The sequence below is a fragment of the Aythya marila genome, assembly GCF_965140915.1.
Source record: "Aythya marila genome assembly, chromosome: 3".
Taxonomy (NCBI): domain Eukaryota; kingdom Metazoa; phylum Chordata; class Aves; order Anseriformes; family Anatidae; genus Aythya; species Aythya marila.
Window position 1 is genome coordinate 117999587 of NC_139044.1, and position 16074 is coordinate 118015660.

A 16074-nucleotide genomic window follows, 5' to 3' on the forward strand; every position below is an offset into this window, starting at 1 on the left:
CCAGTCCCCATCGGATTTGGGGAGGTGGTGGCATCGCGGGTGGTGCTGGGTGGCTTTTAGTGTCGTCCCCAAAATGCCATGGCCAGGTCTCGCCAGGAGGCTCGGGGTTAATCTATGGGGTGCCCCCAGTGCCCCCAGTTCGGTCCCAGTTTGCAAAGCCACGGAGGAGGTGAAGAGAGGGGGCTCGTGTGGAGTTTTTGGACAGTGGGCATCCATCACTTCACCCGTGTCCAGTTGGGACTGGTGGTGTCCCCCAAATCCCTCTGCTATGGGGCCACGAAACCCTGCAGAAGTGCTCGGAATTGCATCCCCTTGGTGCTCCCAGGTGCAGTTTATATCTATTTTTCTCCTCTCCTTTTCCCCTGCAAGGCAGGCATCGCCACCTGTTGTGCCCCCGTTCAGCCCTCCTCTCCAAATTTCAACCTCTCCTCCCACCCTCTTCTCCTTCTCCACATCCTCTCTCACCTCCATGCATAAAAATAATATTAATAAAAAAAATTATCCAGGCTTTTTGCATCACAAGGCAGCTTCTGAAGTCAACAGAGCGACTTGCAAGGGGCTGCAAGACCTTGCAGAGCCCCCCAAAAACCTGCTGGGGTTGGCATGCGCCGACCTCTCCATGAGCTTTCAGGCTGAAATTCGATGGATTTGGGGTTTTGGGGGAGGAAAATCACCCCCCGAGGAAAAAAGGAAGCAGAGCCATGTGCTGCAGGAAGGAGAGGCAGTGCCATCGGCGGGCGGACACTGCTATCTAGTGGTGCCAGAAGTGGTTGTGCCAACGGGGAAGAAATATTAAGGGATGAGCACGAGCAGGGCAAGAAAGCACCAGGACACGGGGCCGCAAGGATGAGGCAGAGCCAGCGAGGCGTCAGGCAACTTTTCTTTTTTATTTCTTATAAAATATATTTCATATTGCTGCTGTAAAAATTACATTTCACATTTTTATTTATTTTTTTTTAATTATTTTTTTTTTTCCCAATAAAAATAATACTTGGAAGACAGCCGAGAAAAAAGCTCCGAAGAAGACAGAAAATTCACCGATACGGCATCAGCCCAGCCCGGCCGGGCAGCGGGGGCCCGCAGGAGCACGGGGACAAACGTCCCCAACCCCTTTTCCCCGTGCCACCACCGCCTGGCACCCGTCCCGATGTCACCTCGTGATGGTGACGGGGCGCTGGGTGCCAGCACGGGGCCACCCTGTGCTGGGGTTTTCCGCTCGGGGTGCAAGCACCCTCGGCAGCAGCGGGGTGTCACCGTGGCTGGGCTGGAGAGGGAGAGCAGCCTCCAATTAGTGCCCAATTAAGAGGTTCCTATATACATACATACACGTGGGAGGCAGGCGGACCAGGGAAAACTCTCCAAGCTGAGTTTCCAGGCTGGGGCTGAAGAGGAGGTGGTTGAGAGCAGAAAGATGGTCAAGAGCTGGTTGGAAGCGAGTTAAAAAAATGATGAGAAAAGGGATGGGAAAGGAGGGAAAAGCGAAAAAAAATGAGAGGCCAGCCAACCCGACAGGTGTTGTGGGAGCTGCAGAAAGACGAGAAGGTTTTTCTGGTTTAAAGTGTAAAAAAAAACAACAATGAAATAGTCCCAAACTGAAAGAAAAAAAAAGCAACCCTGCACCAGTTTTGCCATTAAAAAAAAAAAAGAGAATAAAAAGGAAAGAGCCACGAGCAAAAGGACGATTTTGTCCAGTTATGTCTGTACCGCAAAAGCCTTCAGAAAATCAGCTGTAGGCGCCTCCCACCCCCTGGATAAAACACTGATACGAAAACATTCCTGTGCAGGAAAACCCTGGCAGTAAGTGCTATTCCCTGGGGGAGGAGGCACTGCACGGGCTGGGGGGTGGCGGGGGCAGCATCCCCCAAATTTTTGGGGGTTCCAGCATGCCCCCGTCGCACCCGGGGACCCAGCACGCCACGCACGCCTGCTTATTCCAGAGTCACTGACACGTTTTTTCCTAGAAAAATCACCTTTAGCAGAAAATTTCCTTTTTTTTCACAAGCCCAGGCTCCCGGCAGCGAGAAAAACCCCGGCCTGAAGCAGAAAAAGGGCGAGGGGTTGGTGCGGATTGTCGGACGCTGCACCCTGCTTTGGGTTTCCTGAGTGGTGGGGCCCCAAAACAGGGCCCCCACCTCCGTTTCGGGGCAGGGAGGGCACGGAAAGCAAGAAGGGAAAACCTCTGGGTCTCTCCGAGTCGTGGGAGCGAAGGCACGGGGGCTGAGGGAGCCACAAATTCCCCCTTTTTGGGGTTTGATGTCCGTGCTCCGGGTGCTGCTTCAAGCCTCTTAAAATTTGGGAAGAGAAAACGCAGCGAGGTGCGGCGGGGGACTTCCCAAAGCAGCACTTTTCACTTCTGGAAACCCCACGGAGAGCCCACCTGAACCTTCAGCATCACCAAAAACCCATCCGTGCCCTTCCCAAGGCTGGGCAACGCGGGGCAAAAAGCGGCAAATTTGGGGCCTGCTGGCCCTGCGACCCAAAGATCAGCTGGCAGCAAAGGCCTGGGGGCGTTCTGGAAAAGAAAACAAAGCTAAAAACAAGTTTTTGAGTAGTGCAAGAAGCCCGCCGTGCAGCTCATTGCTACCAGGACGCAGGGAAAAGAGGCTGAAAACCCGGTGTTGTAGCAAAGTGCTAGGCCCTGCTCCGCGGATGGACGATGCCAGCAGGAGAGGAAAGGGCTTTTCCATCACCCCAGCCTCACACAGGCTCCAGGAGGAGAGAAGAGAGGTTCTGGAATGATATTCTGTTTGTATATATAAAATTACAAAAAAAAAAGGATGACAAGCACCAGTAACACGTGTATAGATAAACCCGCTTCGCCTCCCCTGTCCCCTTCAACGACAGGGCTCGCGTCCATCCAGGAGCAAAATAATTTGTCAGAGCCACACGATTTGGTTTTAAAGGGGATTTTAGTTGTTCTGTGTGGCCCTTAAGATCACCCCGGGCTCAAGCCTCGTGCTGGGATCGCTCTCGGCTTGATGGATAAGGGTTATGGGCTGTGAGTAACCCGCAAATATCAAATTATATCCAAAAAATGCAGCAAGAAAAAAAAAAGTCCAGATTCTTGCCCCGCTGCGGATGGGGTGCGAAGCGAATTTTGGTTTGCCAAAACTGGGACCGTGCTGTGATGCTGAGGGAAAGCCCTTCCCAGTCCTCCCAGCTGCCTGTTACTGGCGAAGCCAGAACTTCTTTAAAAAAGACCGAGTTTGTTCAGCCTGGCTTCGAAAGACACGCTGAGGGCCACGGTGGAGATTTTCACGGAGCAAAGCAGAGGTACAGAGCCTAAAATGAGAAGGAACAGCTGCTTTTGCCTTAAAAACCCCAATAATTTTCCTGATTACAATGTTTTCTTTCCCTCCAAACCAACTGGAACCAGACAGGCACAGCTCCCGTGCGACACAACGCGAATAAAACCCACATCCACACGGGCACCCGGGAGGGAAACCCGTGACTCCTGCCCCAAAAATCATCCCTGCCCTGCTAGCAACAGCCCAACAGCATTATTTTTTTAAAGCTCTCATTGTTATCGACACCGTCCCTTAAAGGACTCGAGGGATTTGCACTTTTTAGGGAGCCAAGGGCCAGGGAAAGCTGCCTCAACGCCTCACCCCGGCCCCGGCGCGGCGGTTCAGGAGGTTTTAGTGCTGACCTGGGAAATGCAGGAAGCTCTTTGGTCCCCAGATCACCTTTAGGAGCTCCCCCTGACCGCCGAGCCACCAGCTTCTTCCTCCCAGCCCCAGTTTTTACTGTACAAGAGGGAGATAATTCTTCACGTTTAAAAAAAAAAAAAAAAAAAATTGGAAAACGTTTTCTTTTTTTTAAAAAAAAAAAAAAAAAAAGAGCAAACCCAGCTGATGTACAATATACAGAAGGAGGAATTTACACGCAGCTCTGGAGGTCTCTTCTGGAGTCCCAGGAGGTGCCTCCAAGGTCCCTGGTTGCAGCAGTGAGGGACTCCGGTGCTCCCCGGGGAGGAGCAGGGAGGGAAGACTCAGTCCAGGAAGCGTTGGCAGGCTTTTTTCCACCGGCAAGCCGTGCACCACTGGTCCCGGTGCTCGATGCCGTACACCTTACGGCACTTCTTGGCTTCACCGCGGACTTTCCTGCGAAGGGAAGAAGCCGAAAATTACCCCAAACTGTGAAATTTCGGGTAACGTCTCCGCTATACCCAGGTTCAAGCCCTGTAAGTGCCACCGAGCATCGTTTTCATGGAATCACAGGATCATAAATCACCAAACCGTGTCCCCAAGCACCACGTCCAGCCTCTCCTTGAACATCCACAAGGGATGGTGAGCTGGGAACACGTCCCTCCTGCTCTGACGGGACCCTCACCTGGTGCTGAGGGGCACGCGGGGCGGCGAGGCGACGATCAGGTGGGATTTGAGCATCGGCGTGGGCGGCTGGGGTTCGCTGAAGCTGAGCGACCGGCTCCTCACCTGCACGGGACAGCCAGAAAAGGGGAATTTATAAACCCAGGAGGGAGCCCAGGAGCTCCCCAAAGACCAAGGGGAAACGACGAGGACTCACCGGTGACAGGGACGGGAGAGTCGAGGTGGCGGTGGCCCAGCTGATGCTGGTGAAGATGTGGGGGGACACTGGGATTTGGATGGAGGGCAAGGCCTGCGGGGAGAAAGGGGGGGAAAAAAGGGGTCAGCGTTAGCCCTGGGGGTCCCGTTCCCACGTGCAAACCAGCATGGGGCACCGCCAAACTGGGAGCACCGGGGGTGGGAAGGAAATCCCTGGTGCAAGCCCTCCTGTGGCTCCTGCTGACACAGGGCAGGGCACGGGCAGCGTTCCCCCTTTGCTAGGGCAGAGCCTCTTTGCTCCTGCGTTTGCTTGCAGGGCTCACGCCAAACCACAGGCAGCAGCCTACACGTGCCTGATTTATTTATTTTTTCACCCATTTACGTAGGCTCCAAGGAGCTTTCTGCCTTTACTTTAGTGCCCGGGTGGGCACGGAAACACACGCAGCTTCGAGATCCGTCCCCCCATGCTCAGCCCCTGCAGCTCCGAGCGCCGCTGGGGCAGGGGACATGGGACAGGGACCAGCCACGAGGCCACCACCCCATATCTCCAGGTTCCCCGAGCAGCAGGGACGTGCAGGATCCGGCACGGCCGCATTCCTGCCGGGCTCTATCTGCCGGGAGCAGGGCGTGTTGCATACCACCGCCGGGTAATTGCAGGGGAACAGCGGAGGCCGACAGCTCCCCTGGCTCTGGAACAACCTCAGCAGCAGCCCCTGAGCCCCCTTGAAGCCCCCGAGCCCTGCTAAGAGGGCAGGAGGGTGGCTGGAGCTCACCTGGTAGGCGTGATCGGCCTGGATGTGCCAGAAGGAGCTGGGTGCAGACTGGCTGAGAGCGCTGCTGGCCAGAGCCGGCTCCAACGCCGGCGGTTCCAGCAGCAGAGCCTCGGGCTTGGCCAGGGCTTGCTGGATGATGATGGGAGAGGATGAGGATACAGATGTGGGGCTGGCGGCTGCCACCGTCTCCGGAGCAGGCTCTTCCTTCACCTGCACCTCGGTGTAGTAGAAATCCTCCTCCCGCTTCCGCTGCTCCGAGTCGGCGCTGTCCCTGCCAGGGAGAAAAGGGGGAGAGGGGTGAAAAGGCAGCTCCTGCGGCTGGGGGAGGGAGGTGCTGCAAGATTAGAGGGCTCTGCCTGCAGGTGCTAAAGCATTTTGTTGGATTCTGCCTCTGTGACAGCAGCAGCACGTGGAAGGAAGGTGAGCGCATCTTCCAGCGCCGCCAGGAACACCAGCGGGGTGACCAGGCACTGCTGGCTGCAGGTGAAGCCCTGAGGTTTGCCCAAGAGGGAAAAAAAAATAAGCCCAGGGCTTTTTTGGTTGTTGTCCCGCTGCATTTCTTGGCACTGGATGGCAGTCCTGCACCACCGCTGCACCCACTGCCAGCACTTTTCCCGGAGCACTCAAAATGCAAAAGAGGAGAAAAATGCGTAAAAGGATAAAAAATCGGAGGCTGTGGTGAGAATTGCAACAGCAAAGCTGCTCCCCACACCCTAATCCGGTGCCTGAGGCAGACCTGAGCTGCACAAACTAACCCTGAGCACTTTTGCCCTTGAAAATTTCCCGTCCTGGAGCCCAGCTCCTGCTGCACGGAGGGGACAAGTGGCAGCAGCGCCAAGCTTGCTGCACAGATGTGGTGCACCTCTGGTTTTTGGGTTATTTAGTGCAGGAATTGGTGGCTCCCGGCACACTCGGCACCAGGGCACGGAGGTTTGGAGGCTGGGCAGGGGCTGAGGAGGTGAAATTTGGGCCTTACCCCAGGTGCTGGGTCCTGACGTGCCGCTTGATGCCGACGATGGAGCGCAAGACCTTGCCGCAGCTCGGCCACAGGCACTTGTACATCACCTTCACCGAGTTCTGGGGGACAAACAGACCTCGTGTCACCCCCAGCTGGGTGACAACAGCCCCTGGGGGGGGCTGTCCTGGGGGTTCTGGTTTTTTTTGCTACCTTTCTCTTCCGCGGAGCCGGCTCGTCGAGGAGAAAGGGGTCGGAGTCGGTCTCGAAGCCGTCGTCAGCCGGCGGGGAGCTCAGGGCCTCGCTGGAGTGCTTGGGGCTGCCCTCGGGGTGAGGGGGCGAGGGGGTGGAGATGTCGCTGCCCCCGCTCCAGTGCCCGCTGGTGGTGCTGCTGCCGCTGTCCGACACGTCGCCGCTCTCCTTCCAGGGATCGCACGCGGCCCGCGAGGCTGCACGGAGGGGGACACGCAGCCACCGTCACTCCAGGGCGTACCAAACCCCCCCCCCCAGAGGGCTGAGAGCAGCCCCGAGGCTGGATATAACCGTGAGGACGTTTCCCTTCTATTTATTTCACGTTTTTACACGAAGCCTTTGTGCTTTTGCTCGGTGCCAGCTCCCACTTTTACCCCACTTCCCCCTCCTCGTCCACAGCCAGCGGGCGGCCAGCGCTGGGGCACGCACACTTCCCACGGCTCCCAGCTGCTATTTTTATCCCCCGGGCTCCATTTGACTCCTCGGGAATGAAACCACCGCTAAAAAAAGGAGCAGCCGGGCGGTGCTCCCCACCCCGGGGCTCCCCGGCCACCCTAGGACGGTCACGGAGGGCAGGGTCACCCTGTCTGCGCCGTCCCAAACAGCACCAGCACCACGGGCTCCTCTGGGCTGCATCCATCCCAGCCCAGGCTGGCGAAAGCACCAGGGTATTTCTCCATTTTTGAGTGTAGATGTTGTCATTCTTATAATAAAAGTGGTTTTTTTGTGTGTTGTTTTTTTTTTTTTTTAATGCACACTCACGGGGGATGCCGCTGTCGCTGGCAGGAGGGCTCTGCACCACGGGGCTGCAGGAGAGGCTCGTCAGCACCATGGCCGCCACCATCTCGTCCATCTCCACGGCCGCATCGTCTTTCCTGCACCGTGGGGGGACAGAAATGTAAAATTCAGGGCAGAAAAAAGCAAAGGAAAAACCCACCACGAGCAGGGGAGCCGCGACCTGCGGCGGCATCGCGGCTCCCACCAGCGCCTTGCGGGCTTGGGGTCGTTTTTAAGTCACCAGGAAGGCCATTTTCTCCCCCAAAGCAGGAAATAAATCCACTTTAATCCTAAACTGCACCGTTCTGAGGATAACCCACTCTTTGATAAAGCAGAGATACCCCCGTCACCTCTCTCTGCTGGTAGAGAACCGAGCCAGCCCGAGGCGTGTACCTCTTGGGGACGTCGATGCTGCTGGACACCGACCTCTGCAGCGCCTCGGTGGCATCTGGCCGCGTGTCCTGCATCCTCCAGCACGTGTGTGAGCCCTGCTCGGGCTGCAGCACCTTCACCTTGTCGCTGGGAGGGTCGTGCTGCTCCGCCAGCCCCGCGAATTCCTGCCCGTTGTAGGCGACCAGAACCTGGAAAAGGAAAAGGAGACGCGGGGAGGTTTGTTGGTGCCGTCAGAAATCCTGACCTGATGAAATCCTGCGTGTGATGTCCCCAGAGCAGGGGGATTTGGGATTGAGGCTGTCTCAGAGCTGGCCCTGCAAAGTAAAGGGGTGCCAGGGCTCACCCCAACCCTGCTGCTGAAAGCTCTGCCCCTCCCTGGTACGTTATCTCAACCTCAGCTCATTCACAGAGCATCACCACTCTGGACGGGTTTTTCCCCACTTAATTCCTCTGGTTTGGCTTTCCTTGCACGCCATCCTGTGGCAGGCGCCCCCAATTATTACAATAATTGGGAAAACACGTAGGTGAGGGGATGAAAAGCCAGGGAACAGAGGTCTCCTGGGCGCAGGGACCTTCTAATTGCACCTCGATTCCTCCCGTCGCTGCTCTCGGGCAGGAGGAGATGCTCAGAGCTCGCCTCCTCCTCTTTCACCCGAGGCTCACTTGCTTCTCCCGGGCTGTTCTGCGCCACTAGCAGCCCCGAGCATGTTTCTGTTGGTGGAAATGTCGCTGTCTGGAGGCACTGCGTGTGTCTGCAGCTATTTACAGGCCCAGGAGCCCTCTTTAGAGGAACGCCGAGGGTGTCACACCAAGGAACTGCGACGGGACGGACACACGCACCCAGACACCGATCAGGGAAAGAGCCTGAGAGCATCTCAGTGGGACATCCAGCAGGAACAACGGGGAGGAAAAAGGGTGAAGGAGGAGTGCCAGGACCCATCTGACCTTCCTCGCAGCCTCTGCAGCCCGTACCCCTTCCTGATGCTCCCCAAAAACAAGGAGCGAGGCTTCCCCACCACCACCATCCATCCTCCTGAGCTGGGCACCACGCAGGGTGCCCAGCTCCTTCGGTTTGCGAAGCCACCAAGGCAGAACCCAGCTGTGCTGCTGAAATCCCTCCTTGTTGCTGTTTTAAAGTCCTTTCCAGCAGCCAAAGCAAGCGGGCAAAATCCCCCCAAGCTGGAGCACATCAGAGAAACCAGCTCCCAGTGTCCCGCAGCTCATAAACAGGGGGCAGGAGGAACCTGCTGGGTGCAGGAGCAGCCAGAAAACCCACCAGGGGCCTTATTTACACAGCGTTTCACAAGCTCTGCCCAGAGAAACTTTTACAGCTCTGCGGGTAGGAGCCAGGAACACGCGTTGCTCCCTGCCGCAGGTCAAAGCACGGCCCTCAGGGACAAGAGGCAGGGGTGTCACCACGTCTGGGTGACGTTTTAGAGGAGCTGTCACCCCCGTTTCTTCCCCAGGGGCTGCTTTCCCGGGTAGGTCCTCACCTGCAGACCCTAAATCCCAGGGCAAAAAGCTGCCAGGGATGCAGCTCGAAGCCCAAGCAGGAGCTAGGGGGGATTCCCCTCCTCTAAAGGGGTGCCTGCAGGTGTTAGGATGGATGCTGGGGAGATGGGACAAGCTCAGGGAGGAGCAGTCCACTGGGGGAGGATATGAGGTGTGAAATCCATCTCCTTTAGCCTCAAATGTTTGGAGAATACTGGAGGAAAGTGTCCGGTCCTCTCCGGACACCCACTTTTAGGATTGGAGGCAGCAGACGGGGCTCTGCGCAAAGCAACGTGGCCCAAATCCATCAGGCACAGCCCAGGCTAAGCACACAAACACCCATTAACATCTCCCCAATTACAGCTCCCCCCGGGACCTTTAATTAGGGGAAAAAAAAAACGATTTTTCTCCCCCTGCCCCGAACCAAAAGCTTCCTTACGTACTTGCTGCCCGGCGCAGAGCTGATGGTGCCCGGGGCTGGGGAATCTCGGTGCCCGGCTGCTCTCCTCCACCGCCTGCGGGCAGGATCCGTCCTCCGGGGGTGCCAGGGGGGCAAGGGGCCGGCTGAGGTCGGCGGGCAAGGCGTGGATTTGGGGGGCCACCAGCACCCCGTCGGGCGCCGAGACGCGGGTGCCGAGCAGGGAGCGCTTCCCCAGGCGCCTGGACAGCACGCTCGCCATCTCGGCCACGCTGCAGGAGGAGAAAAAAGGACACGGGGAGGTTATCTCCAGCACAGGACCGCGATGTGCAACCAGCAGCAGCACCCCAAAATCCCGACGGGGTGCTTCCCCTCGCTGGCGTCACCCTGGGAGCCAAAGCCACAGCTCTGCACACATCCAGAGACTCAGGCACGTGGGGACGGTGCCCATAAAAGCCCCGTTTTTGCCGATTCCACACCAAAAGGCCCCCCACGACGCTCTCCTTTCCTCCACGCCACCTTCTCGGGGTTTTGGGGGAAGCCTCCTGCAAGCTCGCACCTCGTGCCCTGAGCTCCCAGGGTCAAGAAACGGACACGTCCTCCTGTCCAATTTTGCTTAAAAACGTAGCCTTTGGGGCATTTTGGTCTAAATAATCCTTTTGTAACTATTCCCAGCCTATTTTTGCTCGGGTTGGTGTGACTCTAGCAAGCACGTGCCGACAGCTGCCTTCTCTGGCTTGTTTCTTTGGGTTTAGAGTTTTTGCTGCTGTTTTAGAAGAAAAAAAGTGGGTTTAGGGTTTCTTAAAACCAAAAGAAATCCAGGTACGGGGACAGGCAACGCATCCTGGTGCAGCCAAGGCCACTGCAACAACTCCTCAGCCAGCATCTCCCCCGTGCCTTGGGATTCACCCCAAAAAAAACCCCTCACATCCCTCAGGGTGCCAGACCCAGCTGTGGGGGTTTGCTGCTGCCCAGCCCAGGGTTGAGGCAAGAAATGCTCAGTTTGGGGTCGCAGAGAAGCGGTGTTTTACTGCAAAACGCAAGGATTTTGATACATCTGAGCTGGGCACACCGTCCCGGGAAGGGTTACTCCAAACCCCGTCCCGCTTCAAAGGCCGCCCGGGATTTACGAGGTCCTTTATGAACAACCACGCGCGCCCGGCTCGCTCCGTCCTCCCCCGAAATCTGCCTGTCCCCGGGTAGAAAATTAACAGCGCCTTCGGAGCCAGGCAGCAGGACGAGGAGGAGGCGGCGGGGAGCTCCCCGCGATGGAAGGGGACGCAAGCACCACGGCGCTGCCAGCCCCAAAATGCCAGCCCCAAAAGCCCCCGACCACGCTTCCTTCCAGCATCATCCGTGTGGCGAGGATTTGGGGAGAAACGCGGCGGTTTTGCTAACCGCTCCTCGGAGGATTGCTGCTGCTCCTGGAGGTTTGAGCCCCAAATTTCGGCCCGCGGCACGCGTTGATGTACAGGGAAGGAGGAGAGCGGCACGGTTGCGACCCGGAGGCGCAAAACCCTCCCTCCAAAATCCCTTTCGGGCCTTGGAGCCACATCTGCTTCCAGTAGACCCCGTCCTTTGAAGGCCGGATCCCGTTTCGGCGCTCCGCCCGGAGCCCAAAAACACAAAAAGCGAGGCGAGGAGCGGGCGCTGGGCTCGCCGCCGCCGCCGGAGCCGCCTCGAGCCCTCCCAGCTGTTTGCAATCAGGCGCCGCAGGGGTCAGCGCCGGCACCGCTCCCAAATTATTTTCTTGCTCCAATGCCCGGGCGTGCGTTTTTTTTTTTGGGGACGGCGAGTTTCCAGCTCCGGCACGTCAGCAGCCGGCACCGGAGCGGAGCCCGGGGGGCAAGAAGAGGCCGCTCGGTTAACAAGGAGAACTTCGTTTGGCTCGCGGGGAAGGTTAGGGGATGGCAAAGCCAAAGCCTGGAGCTCAGCACCCGGGTGCTGAGCTTCGGGTCCGCAGCGGGAAGCGCTTTTTGCTGCGTGCGTGCGCGGCAAAGCCAGCAAAGCCCGGTTTTCCCCCCCCTTTTCTTGAAAAATAAATAATAAAAAAAAGTACAGGTTCCTTCAAACGGAGCCGAACTCGCGCCACAAAGCACCGCAGATGAGCACAGCCGACCATAAAATCCATCTTTTAAGAGCCTCTAAGTGCTGCAATAACTGACAATAAACCCTCAGCTTTCCCGGTTCAAAAAACCCCTTCTCGCCCCAAAACTCCCCCCAGAGCTCCTGACAAGCCACGGCACGGCCGCGCGCAGACGGCCGGGAAAGAGATCGGGAGCGAATCGCAAAGTTTGGGCTTTTATTGAGAAAAAAAAAAAAAAAAAGAAAGAAAGAAAAAAAAAAAAAGAGCTCCTAAGAGAGGTGGCAAGCGGCCGGGAGCGGCAACGCAACAGCTTGGTGCGGCGCCAGGATCCGGAGCAGGGAGCACAAACCCCGTCCGAATTCCTCCTCCCTCTCCAAGCCGAGCAGCCATAACCGTACCCAAGCGCTCGACAACCCGAAAAGCGGCGGCGGGGGGCCGCTGCCGGGTGATTCCCGTGGAAAAAGCTTTGGGAAGAAGGCCGAAAATGTCCCCCCAAAAAAATTAAAAAAAAAAAATAAGAAAAAAAATTGCACTTTCCGGCGCGGGCGCTGGCGGCGAGGTTTCCCCCCGGGAAAGGGGCCCCCGCTGCGGGGGAGCCCGGCCCCGCGGGAAGGCGGCCAGGAAGGAAAGGGCGGCAGCTCGCCGGGTCCGAGAGCGGCTGGGAGGCGGCGTGGGGCGTGCACGCGTGGGTGTGCAAGCGCACGAGGCTGCACGCGCGCGTGCGAGGCCGGGGAAGCGCGTGCAAGGCTGTGCGAGCGCGCCCGGGGCTGTGCGAGCGCGCGCAGGGCCGTGCGAGCGTGCAAATGGGTCTGCGAGCACGCCCGCGTGTGGTTGTGCGAGTGCACGCGCGCGTGCAAGCGTGCACGGGCGTCCGAGTGAGTGTGCAAGGGCCGTGCAAGGCACGTGGGGAAGATGGCACGGCCGGAGGGCTCGGCGGGTGGGCACACGCGGGGTTGTGCAAGCGCACGCACGTGTGGCTGCGCGTGCAAGCGTGCACCGACGGCCGAATGAGTGTGCAAGGGGCGTGCAAGGGGCGTGCAAGGGGTGTGCAAGGGGTGTGCAAGGGCACGTGGGGAAGATGGCAGGGCCGGAGGGCGGCCCCACGCGGGACACGTGTGCGTGGGGCGGGGGGACACGCACGGGGAAAATAAAGGGGGGGTAAAAAAGGGGGGCACGCACGGGGCAGCACGGGGAGGGCGGGGCGTGCAACGGGGGGGTGTGCAAGGAAGGGGGGGCGTGCAACGGGCATTCCCGGGGGGCGGGGCACGCGGGGGGGCGTGCAATGCTAAAGGGGGGGTGTGCAAGGGAAAGGGGGGGGTTGCAATGCAAAAGGGGGGGTTGCAAGGGAAAGTGGGGGGTTGCAATGCAAAAAGGGGGGGTTGCAAGGGAAAGGGGGGGGCGTGCAGTGCAAAAGGGGGGGCCGTGCAATGCAAAGGGGGGGTTGTAAGGGAAAAGAGGGGGGTTGCAATGCAAAAGGGGGGGTTGTTAGGGAAAATGGGGGGGTGTGCAAGGGAAAGGGGGGGTTGCAAGGCAAAGGGGGGGGCGTGCAATGCAAAAGGGGGGGTTGTAAGGGAAAAGGGGGGGGTTGCAAGGCTAAAAGGGGGTGTGCAATGCAAAAGGGGGGGGTGTAATGCAAAAGGGGGGGGTGTGCAAGGGAAAGGGAGGGTTGTTAGGGAAAAGGGGGGGGGTTGCAATGCAAAAAGGGGGGTTGCAAGGGAAAGGGGGGGGGTTGCAATGCAAAAGGGGGGGGTTGTAAGTGAAAAGGGGGGGGTTGCAATGCCGGGGGGGGCGTGCACAGGGCCCAGCACAGCCCCGCAGGACTTTGGCACAGGGGGGAGGGAAGCCGGGGGGGGTTTCCCCGTGGCGCAGCGCGGGCGGCGGGCGGCTGCCGGTCCCCTCCCGGTGGTCCCCAGGGTCCCCACGATCCCCCGAGGTCCCCAATGTCCCTCCAGCCCCTTCCCCGGACCCCCCCAAGCCCCCTTTTTACCTCGGCGGGGCCGCCCCCCACCCCCGGTGTCCCCGGCGGAGGCCGCCGCACGTACGCGGCCGCCGGTCCTGGAGGGAGGCGCGGCCCGGCCGGGCGGGAACCGCCGCTCCCGCCCCCTCTTTGCTTTTTTTTTTTTTAATTATTTATTTAATTTTCTAAATTTTTTTTTTTTTTTTTTTTTCGTTATCCCCCTCCCGCCTTTCCCCGGTTCCCCTCCAGGAGGTCGCTCGAAGGAGCGGGGACCCCCCCAGGAGGAAAAAAGGGGAGACCCCAAAAGGGGACCCCGAGAGTAAAGGGAAGGGGGGGGGACCCCCAAGAGTAAAAGGGGGGGATCCTAGGAGCAAGGGGGGGATCCTAAAAGCAAAGGGAGGGGAGCCCCAGGAGCAAGGGGGGGTCTCTAGGAGGAAAGAGGGGGGACGCCGGCAGCTGGGGGGGGTCCCCCAGGAGCAAATGGGGACCCTAAGAGCAAAGGGGGGGGATCCCTAAGAGTAAAGGGGATCCTAAGAGTAAGGGGGGGACCCCAGGAGCAAGGGGGGGCCCTAAGAGCAAGGGGGGACCCTAAGAGCAAGGGGCAGACCCCTAGGAGCAAGGGGGGTGGACCCCCAAGAGCAAGGGGGGGCCCCCAAGAGCAAAGGGGGGGACCCTAAGAGCAAGGGGGGGACCCCTAGGAGCAAAGGGGGGGACCCTAAGAACAAGGGGAGACCTTAGAGTAAGGGGGGAGGACCCCCAGGAGCAAAGGGGGGACCTTAGAGCAAGGGGGGAGGACCCTAGGAGCAAAACTGGGCCTCCAGGGGGGGACCCCAAGAGCAAAGGGAGAGCCCAGAAGCAAGGGGGGAGGACCCCCAAGAGCAAAGGGGGACCCTAAGAGCAAGGGGGGGACCCTAAGGGCAAGGGGGGACCTTAGAGCAAGAGGGGGGGACCCCTAGGAGCAAGGGGAGGTCTCCAGGGGGGGACCCTAGGAGCAAAGCGGGGGACCCCCAAGAGCAAAGGGGGGACCCTAGCAGTAAGGGGGGGACCCCTAGGAGCAAAGAGGGGGCCCCTAGGAGCAAGGGGGGACCCTAAGAGTAAAGAGGGGGACCTTAAGAGCAAGGGGAGGGACCCCTAGGAGCAAAGAGGGGGACCCTAAGAGCAAGGGGGGAAGACCCTAGGCGCAAAGCTGGGTCTCCAACGGGGGGACCCCCGGGAATAAAGTGTGTGGGGGGGACCCCGGGGGTCTCCTCCCCGGCTGTCCCCGAGCTACTCACGGCGTGCTGGGGCCGTGGCTCCCTCCTTCCTCGCCGGCGGCCGGGTTAAAGCTCCCGGGGCCGGGCTGGTGTAAACAACTCCCCACATGCTCGGCCCCTTCCTGCGCATTGGCTCCGCCGCCTTCTCCAAGCGCCCCCCCCTTCATCATCCTGCCCCCTCCTTCATCATCCTCCCCTCCCCTTCATCATCCTCCCCCTCCCCGAGCCGCCCAAGTCCCGGCTGGGAGGGAAAAAGGGGCTGGAAAAGGGATGGGGGCAGCCCCCACAGCTTCCCCATATCCCTTTTTCCCTCAGATCTCCCCCCCCCAAGCCGAGTTGTTGAGGTGGAAAAGGATTTTTTGGGTTTTTTGGGGGGAGGAGGGGGGAAGCGGCGAGGCGTGGCGGGGCCGTGCCGGGGGTTGGCTCTGTGTGGCCGCGAGCGGCGTTGGCCCCTTCGGAGCCGCTTTTCTGAGAGAAAAAAAAAAAAAAAAATCGAGGAAGAGAGGAAGAAATGGAGATTTTTTTTTTTCGTTTTCAGGGAGGGCGGGGTGAGGGCTGCCGCTGTGGGGAAGGGGCTGCTCCGGCCTCTGCTCCCCACCGGCAGCCCCCAGCCCATGCAGACCCCTGTAGGGTCCCACCAGGACGCCACAACTCCTCATCCCCTAGCCCCCAACCCACTCAGACCCTTGTAGGGTCCCACAACTCCTCATCCTCCAGCCCCCAATCCATACAGACCCTTATAGGGTCCCACAGCTCCTCATCCTCCAGCCCCCAGCCCACGCAGACCCTTGTAGGGTCCCACAGTTCCTCATCCTCCAGCCCCCAACCCATGAAGACCCTCGTAGGGTCCCAGCAGGACACCACAACTCCTCCACCAGCCCCTAACCCACACAGACCCTCGTAGGATCCCACCAGGACACCACAGCTCCTCATCCCCTAGCCCCCAACCCATGCAGACCCTTGCAGGGTCCCACCAGGACACCGCAACTCATAAATCACCCCCCAGACCACACAGACCCTTGTAGGGTCCCACAGCTCCTCATCCTCCAGCCCCCAACCCACACATACCCTCATAGGGTCCCTGGTGTTACCGTTGCCCTCCCAGTGACATCCCCACTTTCACCTCCGTACCCAAACTCGATGCTTCCAGTCCCTTTTCCAGCTCTCCCGTGTGCTTTCGGATGCCTTTTTTC

General features: G+C 59.1%; 1 protein-coding gene across 3 annotated transcripts; it reads right to left on the minus strand.

Annotated features, from left to right (window-relative positions):
* Positions 1–868: 868 nt before the first annotated feature.
* On the minus strand, positions 869–14968 carry ZNF395 (zinc finger protein 395). 3 transcript variants are annotated; one of them, XR_014317249.1, is made up of 11 exons: positions 13659–14054; positions 9611–9857; positions 7677–7864; positions 7269–7381; positions 6468–6703; positions 6276–6376; positions 5300–5570; positions 4528–4620; positions 4333–4436; positions 3884–4103; positions 869–3767 (listed from the first exon to the last, which is right to left on the minus strand). XR_014317249.1 is itself a non-coding variant. In XM_082757432.1 (10 exons), exons 2-10 carry the CDS (start codon positions 9845–9847, stop codon positions 3992–3994), a joined length of 1455 nt encoding a protein of 484 aa, XP_082613558.1. In that variant the 5' UTR covers positions 9848–9857; positions 14903–14968; the 3' UTR covers positions 869–3991. The 3 variants fall into 3 exon arrangements, 2 of the variants coding, with proteins under 2 accessions (XP_082613558.1, XP_082613557.1); XM_082757432.1 differs by lacking the exon at positions 13659–14054 and adding an exon at positions 14903–14968 and having other exon boundaries at positions 869–4103; XM_082757431.1 differs by having other exon boundaries at positions 869–4103.
* Positions 14969–16074: the final 1106 nt, after the last annotated feature.

Bases quoted from the DNA above. Each gene is read 5' to 3' on its own strand.
- ZNF395 (XM_082757432.1), bottom strand. From the start codon at position 9,847: ATGGCGAGCGTGCTGTCCAGGCGCCTGGGGAAGCGCTCCCTGCTCGGC. The intron at 6,704-7,268 runs GTGAGTGTGCAT...CCCTCCGTGCAG, and splicing joins CAGCGACAGCGGCATCCCCC to CCTCGCGGGCCGCGTGCGAT. The intron at 4,104-4,332 runs GTGAGGGTCCCG...TTCCCTTCGCAG, and splicing joins CGCGTGCCCCTCAGCACCAG to GAAAGTCCGCGGTGAAGCCA.